This window comes from Saccopteryx bilineata, chromosome 12 (assembly GCF_036850765.1).
Source record: "Saccopteryx bilineata isolate mSacBil1 chromosome 12, mSacBil1_pri_phased_curated, whole genome shotgun sequence".
In the NCBI taxonomy this organism is placed as follows: domain Eukaryota; kingdom Metazoa; phylum Chordata; class Mammalia; order Chiroptera; family Emballonuridae; genus Saccopteryx; species Saccopteryx bilineata.
Window position 1 is genome coordinate 33724023 of NC_089501.1, and position 18076 is coordinate 33742098.

General features: G+C 41.6%; 1 protein-coding gene across 3 annotated transcripts in view; it reads left to right on the forward strand.

Annotated features, from left to right (window-relative positions):
* The first annotated feature begins 8633 nt into the window (after positions 1–8633).
* ARFGEF3 (ARFGEF family member 3) overlaps positions 8634–18076 on the forward strand; it is a 157867-nt gene continuing 148424 nt past the window's right edge. For all 3 annotated transcript variants that reach the window (XM_066248587.1, XM_066248588.1, XM_066248589.1), the window contains exons 1-2: positions 8634–8843; positions 16852–16903. In XM_066248587.1, coding sequence (XP_066104684.1) covers positions 8759–8843; positions 16852–16903 — 137 coding nt within the window. In that variant the 5' untranslated portion in view covers positions 8634–8758. The remainder of the gene's footprint in view (positions 8844–16851; positions 16904–18076) is intronic.

The window sequence follows — 18076 nt, forward strand, 5'->3', positions numbered from 1 at the left end:
AATGAGTAAATGGAACATCTGAATACACATGTATGGTAAATTTCTCTTATCTTAATTCTTATAGAACTTTGGTCACATTTATATACCTTGAGAGCTTGGAGGAAATTATAAAACATAACATCTTCACAGGGAAAAACAATCCTCTACAGTTAAGTCCTTTTAACATAGAATTCCAAGCATTTCTTCAAGCAATGTTTAAATTTCATCATTATTTGACTTGACATGATAATTCTATCTAAATATGTCAGGAGTTTGAAAAATAATTTTGGCTTTGTAATGAATTCCACTTTATTGCAAAGCCAACTCTCTCAAATTATAGTTATAATTCTACTGTAGTATTTTCTGAAACATTTATAAATTCCTTTAAGTTAAATTTTGGTAGCATTTTAATCTCTTGAACTCCCTAATATGGAAATATCTTTTTATCTAATGTCATAATTTCTTGTGATATATTCCAGTAGGGTAAAAATCCTTTAGTAAATGTAATTAGTTTCCAATACAGAACATTCGGCTTTCTTCGGGGCAGGGAGTGTTTTATGATTACATTACCTGATACTTAGCTTTTGCCATCTGCTCTGCCCACTAATTATAAATGTCAGGAAAAGAACTCACAAACATATAACATAAAAATGATTTAAAATCCCCATATCTGTTTCTTTCATTAAAAATGCTGCTAAGAAGACATTTGTATTATTCATGATTATTCATGATTCAGGCACAAATTATAAAACGAACTGATTATACATGACAGAACAATTTGTTTCTTGGACTAAATATTTCCTGAACCTAATATGATGCTAGAATATGATTATATTGAATATTTCATAGCATCTTCAGCATTATGGCACAACAGAAAGTAAATTTTTTGAGGGATGATGCTTATGGTAAGGGTGACCACACAGAGATAAAATAGTTTCAACTACAGTCGCATTGTGGTTTGAGATGAAAGGGATTGTGAGGCAGAAAGAACAAGATGTAAGGATATATATTTATGCTCTGCAGACTTGCATAATCATGATCATAATAAATCCTGCTATAATAGGATAACTCTTACTGTGGACAATGAATTTAAGCTCTAAGCAAAGCCCTAGTCTCATGATAGTCTCACTGTCTATGTTTACAAAAAGTGTAGGTTCCTTGCTTTTAGAAATATCATTGCCCTGGGAAGTCAAATACTGATATAGTAGACTCTATATTAACCATACACTTTGCTAATAATAATCATCATCTGGGTGCTTAACATCACAGCTTTCTTATTTATGCATTCATTGGTTGATTCTCGCATGTTCCCTGAGTGAGGATTGAACCTTCAACCTTGGCATATCAGGATAATGCCATAATCAATTGAGCTACCCAGCCAGGGCAATGCAAACCTTTTAAATAAAGACTAATTATAGGTTTTCAAATGCTCAAAGCCACTGAAAATATACCATTTGCAATGATATTCTTGCAAGTAAAAGCCTAAAATCTTACCCAAAAAACTTTGGATATACAGCAAATGAAGTTGTTGATAAGACCCTCAAATATTTTCAAAGAAAAAAAAACCCCTAAATTTGTTAACACTATTTCATGTAAGTTAATAAGAAAGTATTATTATCATATTTGGTTGCATATGTGTGCCAAAACACCAAATTATTCAGAGAGTTGCTGAAAAAAATATTGTCAGCATACATGGGTATAGTGAGTATAATTTTTAATGATAAATCAGCTGAGAAATTGGAAACTATACTTCTAAGAGATAGCACATTCTCTTAACAAATACTAGTTCTACAGAAGAACAAATAAAATTAGCAGATGTGAACAGAGACAGCTTGTATGAGTCTACTTGATGAGAGCCCTAATACTTATAGTGTTTATTCATAAGTTACTAACCCTTTATTATGCCAAATATATGTGACAAGCTAATTTTTTTATAAGGGAGTTATTGTCTTGTTTAAATTTAAGTTAACACATAACTGGTTTCAGTAACTGGATAAAATGGGAGAAATTAATTATTTGAAAAACATAAATTAAATTGCTAAATTATAGTGAATTATAAGTGATTCAGAAATAAATAAGACCAGAAAACAAAGAGTAATTTGAAACATTGTTAGAAACTACCATCGACATTACTTATTTGTAATGTTTCATACATTGTAAAGATGTGGCATCCTAAGAATTCTACCAAATTTCTTGAACTTGAAAGCAAAAGTAATGATTCTTGTTTAATTTCATTAAGAGAAACTTTTACTTTTTGATATGTTTAATTCAGAAATTGGAGCTGTGGCTGAGATCAGCAGTCACTCCCAAATCTTCCTCCCTTTGACGCAGAAGCAGAGCTATGCAGGTGCGCTGGGGACCCAGATGGACTTTACAATACAGGTGTGTCTCTGTAACTGTCTTCACCAGCAGAAGACAATAAGGGATGTGTGTGACTTCCATATCTGAGGCCGAGGCACATCTCCTCTCTTCCTCTTTTTGTGAACTAGAGCATAGTCTGCCTAGGACACACCTTTTATTACCCAAATCGAAGGGAACAAATCGCTAAGGGATGATCATCCTGGAACTGCTGAACTGACAGGGACCACTGACTCAGGACTTGATTTAAGTGAGAAATGAAAGTCTGTGTACCATATCGCTGGGTCTTTGTTAAAGCTGTTTAGCCTTCCCATTATCTAACACATGTATACTATATCATATTGAAGTTATTGGTTGTTATGAGGAAATACTAAGCTTTATAAACTCAAGAGTGGGAGTCACTTTTCTTCTGTTTATTAAAAATCTAATTTAGTTAACATTTTTGAGATCACATTTCAGCAACAAAATTGGCAAATATAACATTTTTTTTCATTTTTAAGTAACTAAATTTGGATCTACAGGGAAAGAGTAACAGTGTATTTGCAGATGTTGAATATATCCATCAGTTAAAAAATACATTTTAAGTAGTCACCATGGTACCAGCTGTCTTCAACATTTTGCTACATAGAAGAGATTATTCTTAATGAAGTCACTTTGAATTGAATAAAATTAAAGATGTTAATGTTGCTGCAAGTCTGTTTTGAACTTCAAACATTTCCAAAAAAAGAAATTTGAAATACCAAGGAAAAGCATCTGTATAAAAGATTTGTTTGTTTTTCAAAATCCTAAATCCACATATAAATTAAAGTTGATGCCCAAAGAAGCAGAAAAAATTGCTAATGCTTTTATTAGTATTAAAAAATAAATTAAAATACATTGAAGAATGGTTAAAAGTTCATCACCATTTTAGATTAAGATGAAAGAACTTGTTGAAATTTACCATTTCAGTTGCTAAGTGTATTTTTATTAATGGCATCCACAGCAACTTATTTATGTGAACCAGAATTTTTAACCAACGTAACTGAACACTGTGGGAGGAAACAGACATCAAAGCACAAAGCACCAGAGTTGTACAGGTAGCATTGTCCTCATGTTTCCAGCCTGGAATGAATTGAAGAACAGGCAAGCATGCCTGCAACAATGAATAAAGTTATATTTAATAATAACTCTATCATATTTAACAGTAAGTATTGTTTTATAAATAAAACCTTTGTTTCCATTTTTAATCAACTTATTCACGATCTATGTGTATATTGGGTGGTGATAAAAAGGGCATTTCGCACTGTAAATTGTTGTTAAAGAAAAGAAAGCGTTTTAATGTTTCTCTCACTTTTCTTCATAACCAGCATCTTGAGTGAGTCGTTTATACGTGTGTTTCTACCTGCTCTTCATCCACTGCACCAGGCTCTCTGCCCTCATTATTATTCTGGGGCAGGCTTCCTAATTAAAGTTTCACATCTGTCAGATCATCTTCTGTGTTTATCTATGTCCCTTCTGCTGCCATTGACCTTGTTGCCTGATTATTTTTATTTCATTTTTCCACCACCACACTTTGAAATTATAAGAGTAAAAACGTTAAAGGGAAAAGTAAACTCACCGATAACCCCACCAGAGATAAACATTATTAATATTTTATGTTTGTTTTCCTGTTACACATATGTATAATTTTTTAACTTATGTGTACAGCCACAGTAAATATTTAAATAATAAAATTGAAATCATTTAATACGTAGCACTTTACAATCTGCTTATTTAACTATACTGAAACCACTTTCCATGTCATTCAAAATTCCTTTCCCAAATTATTCTTTATTTTGTCAATTTTATTTTTAGATTATAGTTTACATTCAATATTATTTTGTATGAGTTTCAGGTCTCCCACATTATTCTTCAAGGCTATATAGTATGCTGCTTTATGGATACATACATCATAGATAATTTATCCATTTCTTTATTGTTGGACATTTATTTAAATAGTTTTCAATTTTTTTTTAAATGATTGAACAACATATTGAAATGCTTGTAGAAAAATCTTTTTTTTATTATTTTATTTATTTATTTTTTACAGAGACAGAGAGTGAGTCAGAGAGAGGGATAGACAGGGACAGACAGACAGGAATGGAGAGAGATGAGAAGCATCAATCATTAGTTCTTCATTGCGCGTTGCAACACCTTAGTTGTTCATTGATTGCTTTCTCACATGTGCCTTGACCGCGGGCCTTTAGCAGACCGAGTAACCCCTTGCTGGAGCCAGTGACCTTGGGTCCGAGCTGGTGAGCCTTGCTCAAACCAGATGAGCCCGCACTCAAGCTGGCGACCTCGAGGTCTCGAACCTGGGTCCTTCCGCATCCCAGTCCGATGCTCTATCCACTGCGCCACCGCCTGGTCAGGCGTAGAAAAATCTTTATCCACTTTCATAATTACTTACTGAGTTCCTAGAAGTGAGATAGCTGGGTCAGAGCTATATCTATGCTGTGTACATATCCAGAATCCCTCCGGGAATATGGGACCAAGTTACCCGTCCACCAGCACCTGTGACGTAAGATGACCTAACTGGCCAACTCCTCACTTACTGGGCAATAGCAATAAAAAATCTGTTTGCCAATTTGATTGATTAAAAAATTTTATTTAAAAGTTTGTGCTCTTTTGATTACTTAGTGGTGCTTGAACATTTTTTATAAATTACAAGTCAATTGTATTTCTTCCTCTGTGAAATAATTTTATATTCACTGCTTTTTATTTTAGAATATGCATCTATTTTTAAAATCTTGGTAAAAACTTATTTTACAATGCTATTCAAACTTTTATATTTCTGAAATGGTTATATTTTTTCTAGTTAGTATTGCAAGCAGACTTGTTTTTAATTATAAAGGCAACAAATATTCTTGGCACTGGCTGGGTATCTTAGAGCATCATGCCAATATGCCAAGATTGCGGGTTTGATCCCCGATCAGGGCACATACATGAAGCAACCAATGAATACATAAAATTAGTGGAACAACACATTGATATTTCTCTCTCACTCTGTCTCTCCCCCTTCCCCTTTCTCCCTAAAATCAACAAATTTAAAAGATAACAAATGTTCTTTAAAAATGTAAAAAATATAAATACACACAAAATTAAAAGGTGATTTACTATCTTCTCTCTTTCAAGCTACCCATCAGAGAGTCATTTTCTTTTTAATATCATATTGAACTTTTGACATACAGGTTCTACATATTGAAATAATCAAATCTATTTACCTTTCCTTGTTATCCGTTTCTGCCTTAGCTGATTGTTAGAAATAATCTTAATGCAGTAAGATAAATATATTCACTTACATTTTCCTGTAAACCTTTTATGGTTCAGTTATTGCATTTAACTTTATAACACATTTGTAATTTATTTTTCTATATTGTATAAAGTTGTGATCTGTAGCCCTGGCTGGCTGGCTCAGTGGTAGAGTGTCGGCCTGGCATGTAGAAGTCCCAGGTTCGATTCCCGGCCAGGGCACACAGGAGAAGCACCCATCTGCTTCTCCACCTTTCCCCTTCTCCTTCCTCTTTATCTCTCTCTTCCCCTCCTGCAGCCAAGGCTCCATTGGAGCTAAGTTGGCCCGGGCGCTGAGGATGGCTCTATTGCCTCCATCTCAAGCACTAGAATAGCCCTGGTTGCAATGGAGCAATGGCCCAGATGTGCAGAGCATGGCTCCCTAGTGGGCATGTTGGGCGGATCCTGGTCGGGCACATGCAGGAGTCTCTATCTCTGCCTCCCTGCTTCTCACTTCAGAAAAATACAATAATAATAATAATAATAATAATAATAATAAAGTTGTGATCTGTATTTTTTTCAAGTAGTTAATAATGTATTCTAATATAACTATATTATCTACTACAATGTTTATAATGATAATTATTTTTTGCAGCACTGGAAACCTTTTTAAACCATGGCTTTATGGGATGTAGATAGTGAGTAGCAGGGTCCTTAAGGGCTGGGACTTAGCACATTTTGCTTCCTCAGTACCGACACCGCCCTCCATCTGCTGGACACTCTCATACGACACTCCTCTTCCCGGCTGCCCTCCCACACCCTGGGTTTCTGGTTGCTGCTTCGCAGCCTCCTCTTCAGCCACTTGCTCCTCTGCCCATCCTTTGAGAGTAAGAGGTCCCCAGCTTCCTCCCTGGCATCCTGCTCTTCCCATTCCATTCACTGCCTCCCAGCAACCTTTGCCAAACCTTAGGCATCAATAATTCTTAAAACTTGATGGCTTTCAAATCCTCATTTTCTATCACAGAGCCCTGTTCTGAATTCTTGCAGGTAAATAAAATACTCTATGGCTATGTCATTATCATTTCAAAGCAGTGGTGGGATTCAAATAATTTAACAATTTGTTCTCTGCCCTACTGATCATTTTATGTATAAAAAAATGATATACCAAAAGGTAGTTTATTATTTCATACATTTAATACTTAAATAAGAACAATAAAAAAGTACACAAAACTAAATTATATTATAAGAAAGAGTGTTAGAATATTAATGAAAAAATGTTAAATAATACTTGACAAAAAACAATAAAACTTATTTAAGATATTTCCAGTGACAGCTTGTCACCCCCTGGTTGTTTGGCACTTTTTCTCTTTACATTATATGTTTGCTGAAGTAACAAGCCTGAGGGAATTAAAATGTAGTATTTCATCAAAAGTAAAAGTTTTATAAAATGAATAAATAAATATTACAGCATAATTCTGTCAAATTTTTTTCACCTATAGACAGAATGAACATTAGTATGGGCGCTTAGAATACGCTGTTGCGCAGATGAATGTTAAAAAAAAGTAAGGAATGTACATTTGTGGTTTCCACATTGGGTGGCTGCCCAGGCACCCACCTTAGAGAGAACCCTGATCACATGTGCCATTTTAACAGCTGGTTCACCGAACTCCACAAAAAATAAGTATTGGTTCTGCCGAACCAGTGCGAACTGACTGAATCCCACCACTCTTTCAACCTGACCATGTTCAAAACTGAACTCAAAAAGTCTCAGATTCCAAGCCACACTCTTCCTCTCTTCTTTAAATTGGAGGACCTTCCATTTTCCCAAACAAACCTGGAAGTCATCCCGTATGCTACCACAGGACTCAGTAAATCCTACTGCTTCCGCTCTCTAAGTATCTCTTGTTATATTTTTCTCTGTTCCTTTCCACCCACCATTGGTTTAACTCATTTCTAGATTACCACAGAATCTTCTTACTGCTCTCCCAGGGGGCAGTCTCCTGCTCTGCAGTTTCTCTTCGTCAATGCTGCTACAATTACATTTCTAAAGCAAAAGCATTATGCTTCATATTCTTTCTTGGCTCCCAATCACAGCTTTCAAACAGGGCAACAATGAGAGTTCCAGTGAGATACCTGCCTTTCCTCTCCTTTCCCTTCAACAACTGACCCAGGGCCTTCATCAGGGAATGACTGAGTTCCTGACACACAGGGCACTCTCTCAAGATCTGAGGCCCTGGCTCACACTGCCTTCCGGTCAGGCCACCGATCTCTCTCCCAACTTCAGCCTAAGGGTTCCTTCCTGGAGAAGCTTGCCCTGGCCACCCTCTCCCGCCCACATCCAAGGCAGATGGGTCCCAGTGTGCCCATTTCCTGCCCCCCGCCCCCGGGGAAAACACTTCAGCCCAAGAAAGGAAGGGAAAGGGAGGGAAGAGAGATTTTTATAAAAGGGTTTTGGATTCAAGAATATGTTTTGAATTCAATCTTGTTGGTTTGGGAAGTAACTTAGCCTCTCTGGACTAGGTTTCCAAGGGTGTACGATGGGAATATTAATACACGCACGGGGGCGGGGGGGAGGGGAGCGATGTTGTATATGTGTTGGGCACAATCAGTCTAATCACAGGTAGCGCCTGGGCCAGACACAGAGATGATACCGAGAGTGGCCCGGAGGAGCTGATCGCCAAATAGTAAAAGCACAGACCAGGGGATGCTGCGGGGGACACCGCACGGCGCGGGGGGTGGGAGGGCGAGGACAGCGGATAGGTCCTTCCCGGCTGGCTGCCCGCCGGGATCGGAGGCTCCTGCGGGCCGAGCCCTGCCAACTCCGGACATCCGCCTCCACCTTTCCGCGAAGCCTCCCTGCCCCCACGGGCTCGCCTCGCCGCCGGGTCAGGAGCGCGTCATTCCCGCCTCGGCTCGAGCCCCCCGTCGCTGTCGCTGTCGCTGTCGCCGCCGCGCGGAGCGCACCTGACCCCGGCGGGCGGGGCGGGGCCCCATGACTGACGTGGCCGCGGCATGGAGCGGGCGTGATTCATCAGCCGCGGCGCGGGGGCCGGATGCTGGCGAGCGCAGCGGCCGCCTAGGCGCGCGGGGCCCGAGCAGCGGCGGCGGCGTCCCCGGCCCGGCCTTGCGCGCTCCTCTCGTGGTCGGCAGCCGGGCTCCTGCGGAGGTCAAGATGGAAGAGATCCTGAAGAAGCTGCAGAAGGAAGCGTCCGGGAGCAAGTACAAAGCCATCAAGGAGAGCTGCACCTGGGCCCTGGGTAAGCTCACGGCGCGGGGCGCGGGGCGCCGGGCACCAGCCGGCCGACCGGGCGCCCCTGCCCGCCGCCGCCGGAGGGCCGCGCGCGCGGGGGCTGACACGGCCCCTGCACCTAGGGCGCTTTGGCTGAGCATCTGTTCTGCGTGCAATCTGCGCAGTTGCGATAGTTGCCTTCGTGAATTGATGTGCGATTTGAGAATCTTGGTTTCGGGGGTTGACATCTGTCCGCCACCACTCTGGTCTGTTCATCCTCTTCCAAACCTTAACGAGGAACCGCTGTCCTCCGCAATGGTTGGGTCCCTCCTCCAGATCCCCAGCACAGTGAACCGTGGTCACCCATCTCCGAGGGTGACAGGACCACAAGTCGGTGCGAATCCAGGGGTCTGATTCTAAAGCGCAGGAGGGGAAGAGGGAAGTTGGACCATCAACCTGTATCTCGCAACACTGTCAAGTGTGACCAGGAAGGAATGACTGTTTAATTTGATTTTCCTGATAGAGGCCAGCTTGTTAAGTGTCAGCTTTCATTTTTTATTGTACATGAAAAAGAACATACGGGTGGGATTGTGTTACCTCTGAAATTCTATTGTGGTCTGCCTTCAGACAGGTGGGATTGGGATGTGGGAGCTGGGCAGGCACTGAAATAAGTTGCAGGTAGCTAAACTGTGTTTCCGTTAGTCTCAGGTTGCAGAACTCAACCTCGGAGAAAGCTGAAAGACATTGCACTCAGGCAAGGATCTGGGCAATCAAGGTTGTTTGGCTGGGGATGCAAAGAGATCAGGAACACACTTTGGGTACTAGTGATGCGTTTAAGAAAGGCAAGGCCAAGGAAGAACCAGGGCAGCTCTGTGGGCCCCTGGCTTTGCCCAAGCCTGTCTGTGATTCCTTATTTGCCACTCAATTAAAACATACATTTTAAATCCTTTCTCTCTGAACCAAAAACAATCAATGCTTATCATGACATTCTCCTAGAGTACAGCCTGAAAAGAGATAGAAAAGTACCATTAGCAGGTTGTCTACTAAGCATAAATTTCTATAGTACATTAGGCGACTCTTAATATTTAGGTCTGAATTCACATATATTTGGGTGTGTTTGTACAGACAATCATAGTACATCATTTTGTTTTACATCTGCATATTTTCACAATATTTCATAGAATATTGTCTAGGAAGTTGCTCTTGTGGGCAGAACCAGAATTTGACCATTTGTTTACTGTCAGAGAAAAATGGACCGAATAGATAAGTGTGCAGCCAGGCTCTTAAAGCGACAGTACTGTTTTTGCATTGCCATTGTCATTCAGCAGAGCGATTCAGAGCTAGATCCCCAAATGCCTCTATGGAAAGGTCACAGATGGCTGGCTAACATAATAAAGCAGGGCTCGACTGCACTCTACACATGCCATTCCTTGTATTCATTACTATTTTGCTGTAATTTAAGCAGACTTAGATAAAATGGAGGAGAAGAGTATTCTAGCATTGCTAAAATGTTTGAACTTTGATGCTCAGCATCTTGTACAATTAAACCGCAATCTTACTGAGTTCAAGTCAAGAGCCTGGGGTCCAGCCTGACTGTAAGAGTACATAGATTTCCTTTCCCTAGTTGGCAAGATGAGACATGAGTACATGAAATAGTTAAATAACAGTGCAGGGCACTCATTGTGTAGGCTGAAATGAGTAAACCAGGAAAGCAGATCAAAGAAGACAGGATGATTGTGAGGTCGGGTGTTGGAGAAGGGGGGGAGGGGAATTGGTGTGAGCTGGTGGGACTTTTGAAGTAGATTTGACTTGAAGAATGGGTAAGCTGTGGGTTCCTTCTTTTCTTTATTTAATTAGCAGACATTTATTTATTAAGACCTCTCTTGTCCTGAGCAGTGAGATATAAGAATGAATACAATTCTTCCACCCTGTAGAAGTTTGTTAGAAGGTCATGTTGGAGGGAGAATGCAGCAAAAACAAAGGCGTGGGAATAGGGTTCCCTATTCTCTTTCCTACTTCAGTCTGTGCTCCACCATTCCAGCCATTTTTTTTTTTACTACTATAAAACATTTTTCCCTCCTCACCCATGTAATTAAAGTGTAAATTCCTTAGAACTCTCTGCAGAATCTAGCCTCAACCTTCTTTCTTACTGTTTTCCCACCAAGAGTTCAACAGTCTATAGGAAGCTGCAATACTTTCTTTTTTTTATTTTTCATTTTTATTTATTGATTTTAGCAAAAAGAGAGGAGGGGAGAGAGAAAGACAGAAACGTCAATCTGTTGCTGTATGTGCCCTAGCCAGGGATCGAACAGACAACCTCTGTGCTTCGGGCTGATGCTCTAACCAACCGAGCTATCTGACCAGGGTGGAGGCTGCAATACTTTCCTGAATTGTGCACTGCACACTTCTCTGCCTTTGCTCATGCTAGTCCTTCTGCCAGGAATTCCCCTTCTAGTCTCCTAAGACCCAACTTACTTAGGAAGCATTTATTCCCTGAATTCCTTTGTTGAATCAATTGGTCCTGTAGGTTCAGAGCCCTACCCTTAAGACTCTCCTAGAGCACCTATTACTTTGGATTATAATCAGTTGTGTGCACAACCACCCTTCAAGGGGCAAAATAATTGAGTTGAGTTCAAGAAACAAACAAACAAAAAAACCCCCACAAAAAAACAACAACAGATTGACTTAAGCAAAACTAAATTTATTCACTCTGTTTAAATATCCCTTGGAAGGCTGTGTGGGTTGAGTTTGGTTCAAAAATTAGACTCTGTTTCAAGGACTCTGCTCTGCTCTTTTTGAGGTAACTAACCGGCTCTGCATGAGTCTCCACAGCTTTGGGCTCATGAATCATCACATTTAGAACATCTCGTGTAAAAGGGGCATCAACAACCTTAGACCATTTCAGGAGAAAGGGATGATCTCCCACTTAGACCATCATGGGAGAGAGGGTGCATCTCCACACTTAGTTCATCTCGAGAGAAAGGGGTCATCTCCCACTTGGACCATTATGAGGGAGAGGGGTCATTATGACATTTAGGCCATCACAGGATAGAGGATGTCGCACTAAAAACATCAATGAAGAGAGGGGGGTCATCTTTCCACTTAAGCCATCACAGAGGCCTAGGTCATCTCTCACTAGCCCGTCATGGGATCCACTCCAGAGAGTGGAGCTCCTGCAGTCATTCCTGTTCAGTCCTAGGTTTCACTTGTTCTCTCTTGGTCCCACTGGGCCAAGTGTGTATCCTTGAACCAGTCTTCTAGCTAAAGATTTGAATGGGGTAACTGGCCTAGGCCTACGCTACAAGGCCCAATGAAATCCTAGAGTCAGGGAAGGATAGTTTCATCGAAACAAAATTAGGGTGCTGCTTCAAAATATGGGCAGTGGATGCTGGTCAACCAAAATCGCAAGTGGCAGTGGTGCAGAGGGGAGCATTGTGAACATAGGGATTATTGTTGCTTATGCTTCTTTGTGGCTTCTGCACAATTTGGGAGACAGATGTTCAGTAAATAAATCAACATGTTAATGACTTGCTTGAGTGTTAAGTGATATTTATTTTTTTTCTATTTATAAGACTTATACATTTTCATTTTAGAATACTGAAAAAATATCTGAACAGTATCAGGAAAGAAATTACAATCACCTGTAGTCTCATGACCCAGAGTTAACACCTCATTTTGGAGCGTTTCCCTTTGCAAAGGATGATATCCTATATGCTGGATTGCCATTTGTTTTTTAATTTTTGTACTTTCTTTTATATCATCAATACATCTCTAAAACTTGGTATTTTTTATAGTGGTATAATAACTGGCAAGGAATAAATATGTCTCTCACCTCAATTTTGAGCCATCTAGTTTGTTAGATTTTTTTGTTGTTTTTGTTGTCAGTGGGGAATGGTCTGAGTCGGCAATAGAAAAGCATAGAGGAGGGCTCAACTTGTAGAGAGCCTGAAACACCAGCCTTCTCTTTCAAGAACTGGCAGTCCTGGGGGCCTGAGAGCTGGGAATAACAGGGTGGAATAGAATGACACAACATTCAAACTGGAAGGGACCAGGCCCCCATTTTAGAATTTTTTTCAGTTATATCAAGGACTCATGTAGAATGGATTTGGAAAATAGAAGAGAAGAGAAAGAAAGTTAGAGACTGGAACACCAAGTAGAGGATGAAAGATAGTCTATGCAACCACCATCCTTCCCTCCACTTCCCACCCACCTTTCCTTCCAGCCAGTTACTGTTGCCTTCACGGTCAAACTCTAAAAGAGCATCCGTAGTGAGTGTGTCCACTTCCTCCACTCACTCTTCAGCTCACTCCGATCTGACTTTCTCCTCCATCATTCCACCAACTCTCAGTGAAGAATAATGTACACAGATCGTCTAGCAGGCCGTCCTCACACCCATCTGGTAGGTCTCCTTGGCTATCCTGAGCATACCTGGCACCTGCTCTACCTTGACCTCCATGACCACGTCCTTCCAATCTTATTGTACCTCCAGAGCTGCTCTGTCTCCTTTGCCAGCTCCAGCTTCTCTTTCCCCTCTAAACATTTGAGTGTCACAAGAGTTATCCCAGAGCCCTCTTCTCTTACTCCCAACCCTACTGCAGTTGAACACATTCATACCCACAGCATCAGTTCCATTTCTGAGAATGTGATGCCCACATTTATATCACCAGCTTACACCTGTGCTCAGACCTCCAAACCCCAGTGCGGCTACCTACTCAACATCTCTACTCGAATGGGATGGGCTCCTTATGACTTCTCTTTCTTTTTAGCCCTCCCTCTATGTTCTTCTAGCATCTGTAGAGTTGGGCACTGTTGCACATTCTGAATCAAATATAAACCCTTCTCTCTAGTGATAAAAATCATGACAATCTGGTTGTTTGGTGTCAGAACCTCCCTGTGGGAAGTATCATCAAGTTGTCGTGGATGCTGGTCCTATGGTGCTGGCTGCTGGCCTGCCAACCTGTGGGCCTTTGAGCTGCTCCTTGCCCCTGGTGCTCAGGACTTTGTTTTCTTGTTATCTTTTGTCATCTTAGTGACTGACCTCGGTCCTTTTACTTCTGCCATTGGCCTTGTGGCCATAGCACTACTGTCCCTACTGATTCCATCTTTCTGTTGTGCAGATGGCCTTGCTTACACCAGTATTTTGTCCAATGTGGGATTCAAATAATTTAACAACCGGTTCTCTGCCCTGATGACTGTTTTAAGTATTAAAAAAGGTATAGGCCCTGGCCAGTTGGCTCAGCGGTAGAGCGTCGGCCTGGCGTGCGGGGGACCCAGGTTCGATTCCCGGCCAGGGCACATAGGAGAAGCGCCCATTTGCTTCTCCACCCCCCCTTTCCTCTCTGTCTCTCTCTTCCCCTCCCACAGCCAAGGCTCCATTGGAGCAGAGATGGCCCGGGCGCTGGGGATGGCTTCGTGGCCTCTGCCTCAGGCGCTAGAGCGGCTCTGGTCATGGCACAGCGATGCCCCAGAGGGGCAGAGCATCGCCCCATGGTGGGCAGAGCGTCGCCCCTGGTGGGCGTGCTGGGTGGATCCTGCTTGGTCACATGTAGGAATCTGTCTGACTGTCTCACCCCATTTCCAGCTTCAGAAAAATACAAAAAAAAAAAAAAAAAAAAGGTATACTGAAAGGTACTTTATTATTTCATGCATTTAATACTTAAATAAGAACAATAGAAGAGGTGCAAAACTAGATTATGTTATAAGAAAGAGTTCTAAAATATTAATGAAAAAATATTAAACAATACCTGACAAAAAACAATAAAGCTGTTATTTAAGGTATTTTTATTATATATTACTTCTTGATTGGCATCCTCACTTGCAATTTTTTTCACCTATGTAGGGAATGAACATTACCACTGGCGCTTAGAATACGCTGTTGCACGGATGAACATTAAAAAAGAGTAAGGAATGTCGATTTGTGGTTTCCACATTGGGCGGCTGCCCAGGCGCCCACCTTAGAGAGAACCCTGATTACAAAGTGCCATTTTAACAACTTGTTCACTGAACTCAACAAAAAATTAGGTATCGGTTCTGTCAAACCGGTGCCAACCGGCTGAATCCCACCACTGAGTTTGTCCCATTGGTCAGTACAGGCCCAGATCCATCCTGTTTTGGTCTGTCCTTACTCCCCAGGCTCAGGAATACATTTGGTGTCCGTTGTTCCTTCTGCTTTCTTATCAGGGCTGGGAGAGATGTTTCTCCCTTCCCAGTGATAATGGTTCAGAGGGTCAGAGCTCGTTCACTTGAAGCAGTGAGGAGAGGACTCATCGCAGTTTGAGCTGCAAACACTGGAGACTGGTTGGAGCTATTGAAATAGAGCCCTGGCCGGTTGGCTCAGCGGTAGAGCGTCGGCCTAGCGTGCGGAGGACCCGGGTTCGATTCCCGGCCAGGGCACACAGGAGAAGCGCCCATTTGCTTCTCCACCCCTCCGCCGCGCTTTCCCTCTCTGTCTCTCTCTTCCCCTCCCGCAGCCAAGGCTCCATTGGAGCAGAGATGGCCCGGGCGCTGGGGATGGCTCTGTGGCCTCTGCCTCAGGCGCTGGAGTGGCTCTGGTCCCAACATGGCGACGCCCAGGATGGGCAGAGCATCGCCCCCTGGTGGGCAGAGCGTCGCCCCTGGTGGGCGTGCTGGGTGGATCCCGGTCGGGCGCATGCGGGAGTCTGTCTGACTGTCTCTCCCCGTTTCCAGCTTCAGAAAAATGAAAAAAAAAAAAAAAAAAAGAAAGAAATAGAACAGTGTTTTCTGGTTTTGTTTGGTTTTTTTGTTTTTTCTTGCAAGAGAATAGTGACCTTTTCATTATCTCTGCAATTGGAGGCAGCAGTTGTGTGAGTAATCTACAATAATGGTAGAGTATTGAACATCCAAGTTGAATTAATGAGATTTGGGATGAGCCTCCCAATCAGGATTTCTAATTATAGTATCATTAAAAAAAAGGTTTAATCATCATGTCATAAATGTGTGCAAGAATAATGAGATGTCTGACCAGGCAGTGGTGCAGTGGATAGAGAGTCGGACTGGGATGCTGAGGGCCCAGGTTCGAGACCCCGAGGTCGCCAGCTTGAGGGCGGGCTCATCTGATTTGAGCAAAGCTCACCAGCTTGGATCCAAGGTCGCTGGCTCCAGCAAGGGGTTACTTGGTCTGCTGAAGGCCCACAGTCAAGGCATGTATGAGAAGGCAATCAATGAACAACTAAGGTGTCGCAATGCGCAACGAAAAACTAATGATTGATGCTTCTCAAAAAAAAAAAAAGAATAACGAGATGTAACGTAACATGGTTTGTGAACTTGAAAGTCTCTCAGCCTGACCAGGTGGTGGCGCAGTGGATAGAGCATCGGATTGGGATGCGGAGGACCCAGGTTCAAGACCCTGAGGTCGCCAGCTTGAGCGCAGGCTCATCTGGCTTGAGCAAAACTCACCAGCTTGGACCCAAGGTCGCTGGCTTAAGCAAGGGGTTACTCAGTCTGCTGAAGGCCTATGGTCAAGGCACGTATGAGAAAGCAATCAATGAACAACTAAGGTGTCGCAACAAAAAACTGATGATTGATGCTTCTCATCTTTCTTTGTTCCTGTCTGTCTGTCCCCATCTGTCCCTCTCTCTGACTCTCTCTCTCTGTCTCTGTAAAAAAAAAAGAAAAAAAAAAGTCTCTCACATGTAAGTTACTCTTCAAGGGTATTGATACCAAAGTTTCAAGGAAACAATTTTTATTTCTGTTTTTATGGCAAGAATATAGTATTTTAGTCAGTTACAACTAGATTAAATTGGCATTCTGGTTCAGGTTAAGAATTTAACAGTTCATTCTGTGTCTCTGTAGGGAAATACATCCTAGTTTTTAACCTTCCCTGGAGAAGTCTCCGAGGCTGTCAAGAGAGAAATATTTTTAGGTAGGAATGATTTGCAATCAGAGAATTGAGAATTGACTACTTTATATTTATAGACATTTCTGAGGGAAAAAAGAAACTAACAGTGAAGTGATGTACAATGCAGATTCTAACTTTGTACATATTTATTTTTAACTTGATGATTTTCCTTTTGCAGAAACCCTGGGTGGTGTGGATACGATTGTCAAGATCCCTCCGCACTTGCTGAGGTAAGGAAACTGGGCCGTGGGAGAAAAATCGCCCGCCGTGTTTTCCTGAAAGCCGGGATAACCTCTTTGGTTTATAGCTTGATACTTGCTGACTGATGGGTTTTTAATATGCATGAACTGGGATATTTCATGAGATTGGCATGATAGGAACCTGATTGCACTGATTTCCACCCGTCTGTGGGGTAAGAGATGTCTGTGAGCAAGAAGAACCAGCTGTGGAAGTCAGGGACGGAAAGGTAATGATCAAAGAGAGAAATGACTATAACCTAAATGAGGGTGCGGACAGTGTTCGTGGATTAGGAAATGGCGCCCCCTCTGGGGGGATACAGCACTACACCGTGTGGGATGGATTCAACCTGGCCCTGGCTCATTGGCCCTACACCATCCATCTCACAAACTGTAGCCACCTGCAGCTGCCCTGGAACCGTGAACCTATTTCTCTGCCTTCCTCCCTGCCCTCATTTCTTTATTCTCCCTCAGCGCTAGAAATACATACCCTTTGTGGAAAATTTGAAGAGAACAAATATGAAAGTAGTCCATATTTACACCGCCTAAAGATAACCACCGAAAATAGTTTAATAAATTTTTAACAGGCTTCTTTTTTTCCACATGCACATTTCTTGACAAATTAATGTGATATTTTATTTACAAGTTTGTTTCCTGCTTGTTTTTTTTTGTCAACATCATATGAAGAACATTCTCTAATGTCAATATATGTTCTTCAAATTAAAATATTGCAATTTCTTCCATTGTATGGCTGCTATAACATACTTGTGTGTAGCTTTCTTATTATGAGATATTTGGATGGTTTCCAGATTTTCTTTGAGATTATTAAAAAACATTGAATTTACAGTCTTTTGTTGAGCATAATTTCTATTCTGTCAGGACACTATGATTTATTAGGTGTTTTCTCCTTTTCAAGTAGATTGAACAAGAAATATGTTTCTGTCTTTTTAAAAAATATATATTACTTCTTGTGTAGACCTGCGACAGGCTGATGTATTATAAGGGAATCCATGTGTTAATCAAAGCGAGTGCATTTCTGTGTGCATAATGCTTTTTACTGGACAGCCTGCGCTGCAGCAATGTTCTTGCCTCAGAGAGGAGAGTGAAGCCGGCCAGGTACCCATGCACACGGGAGAATGTGGAGCCTCTCCAAGGGACACAAAGCAT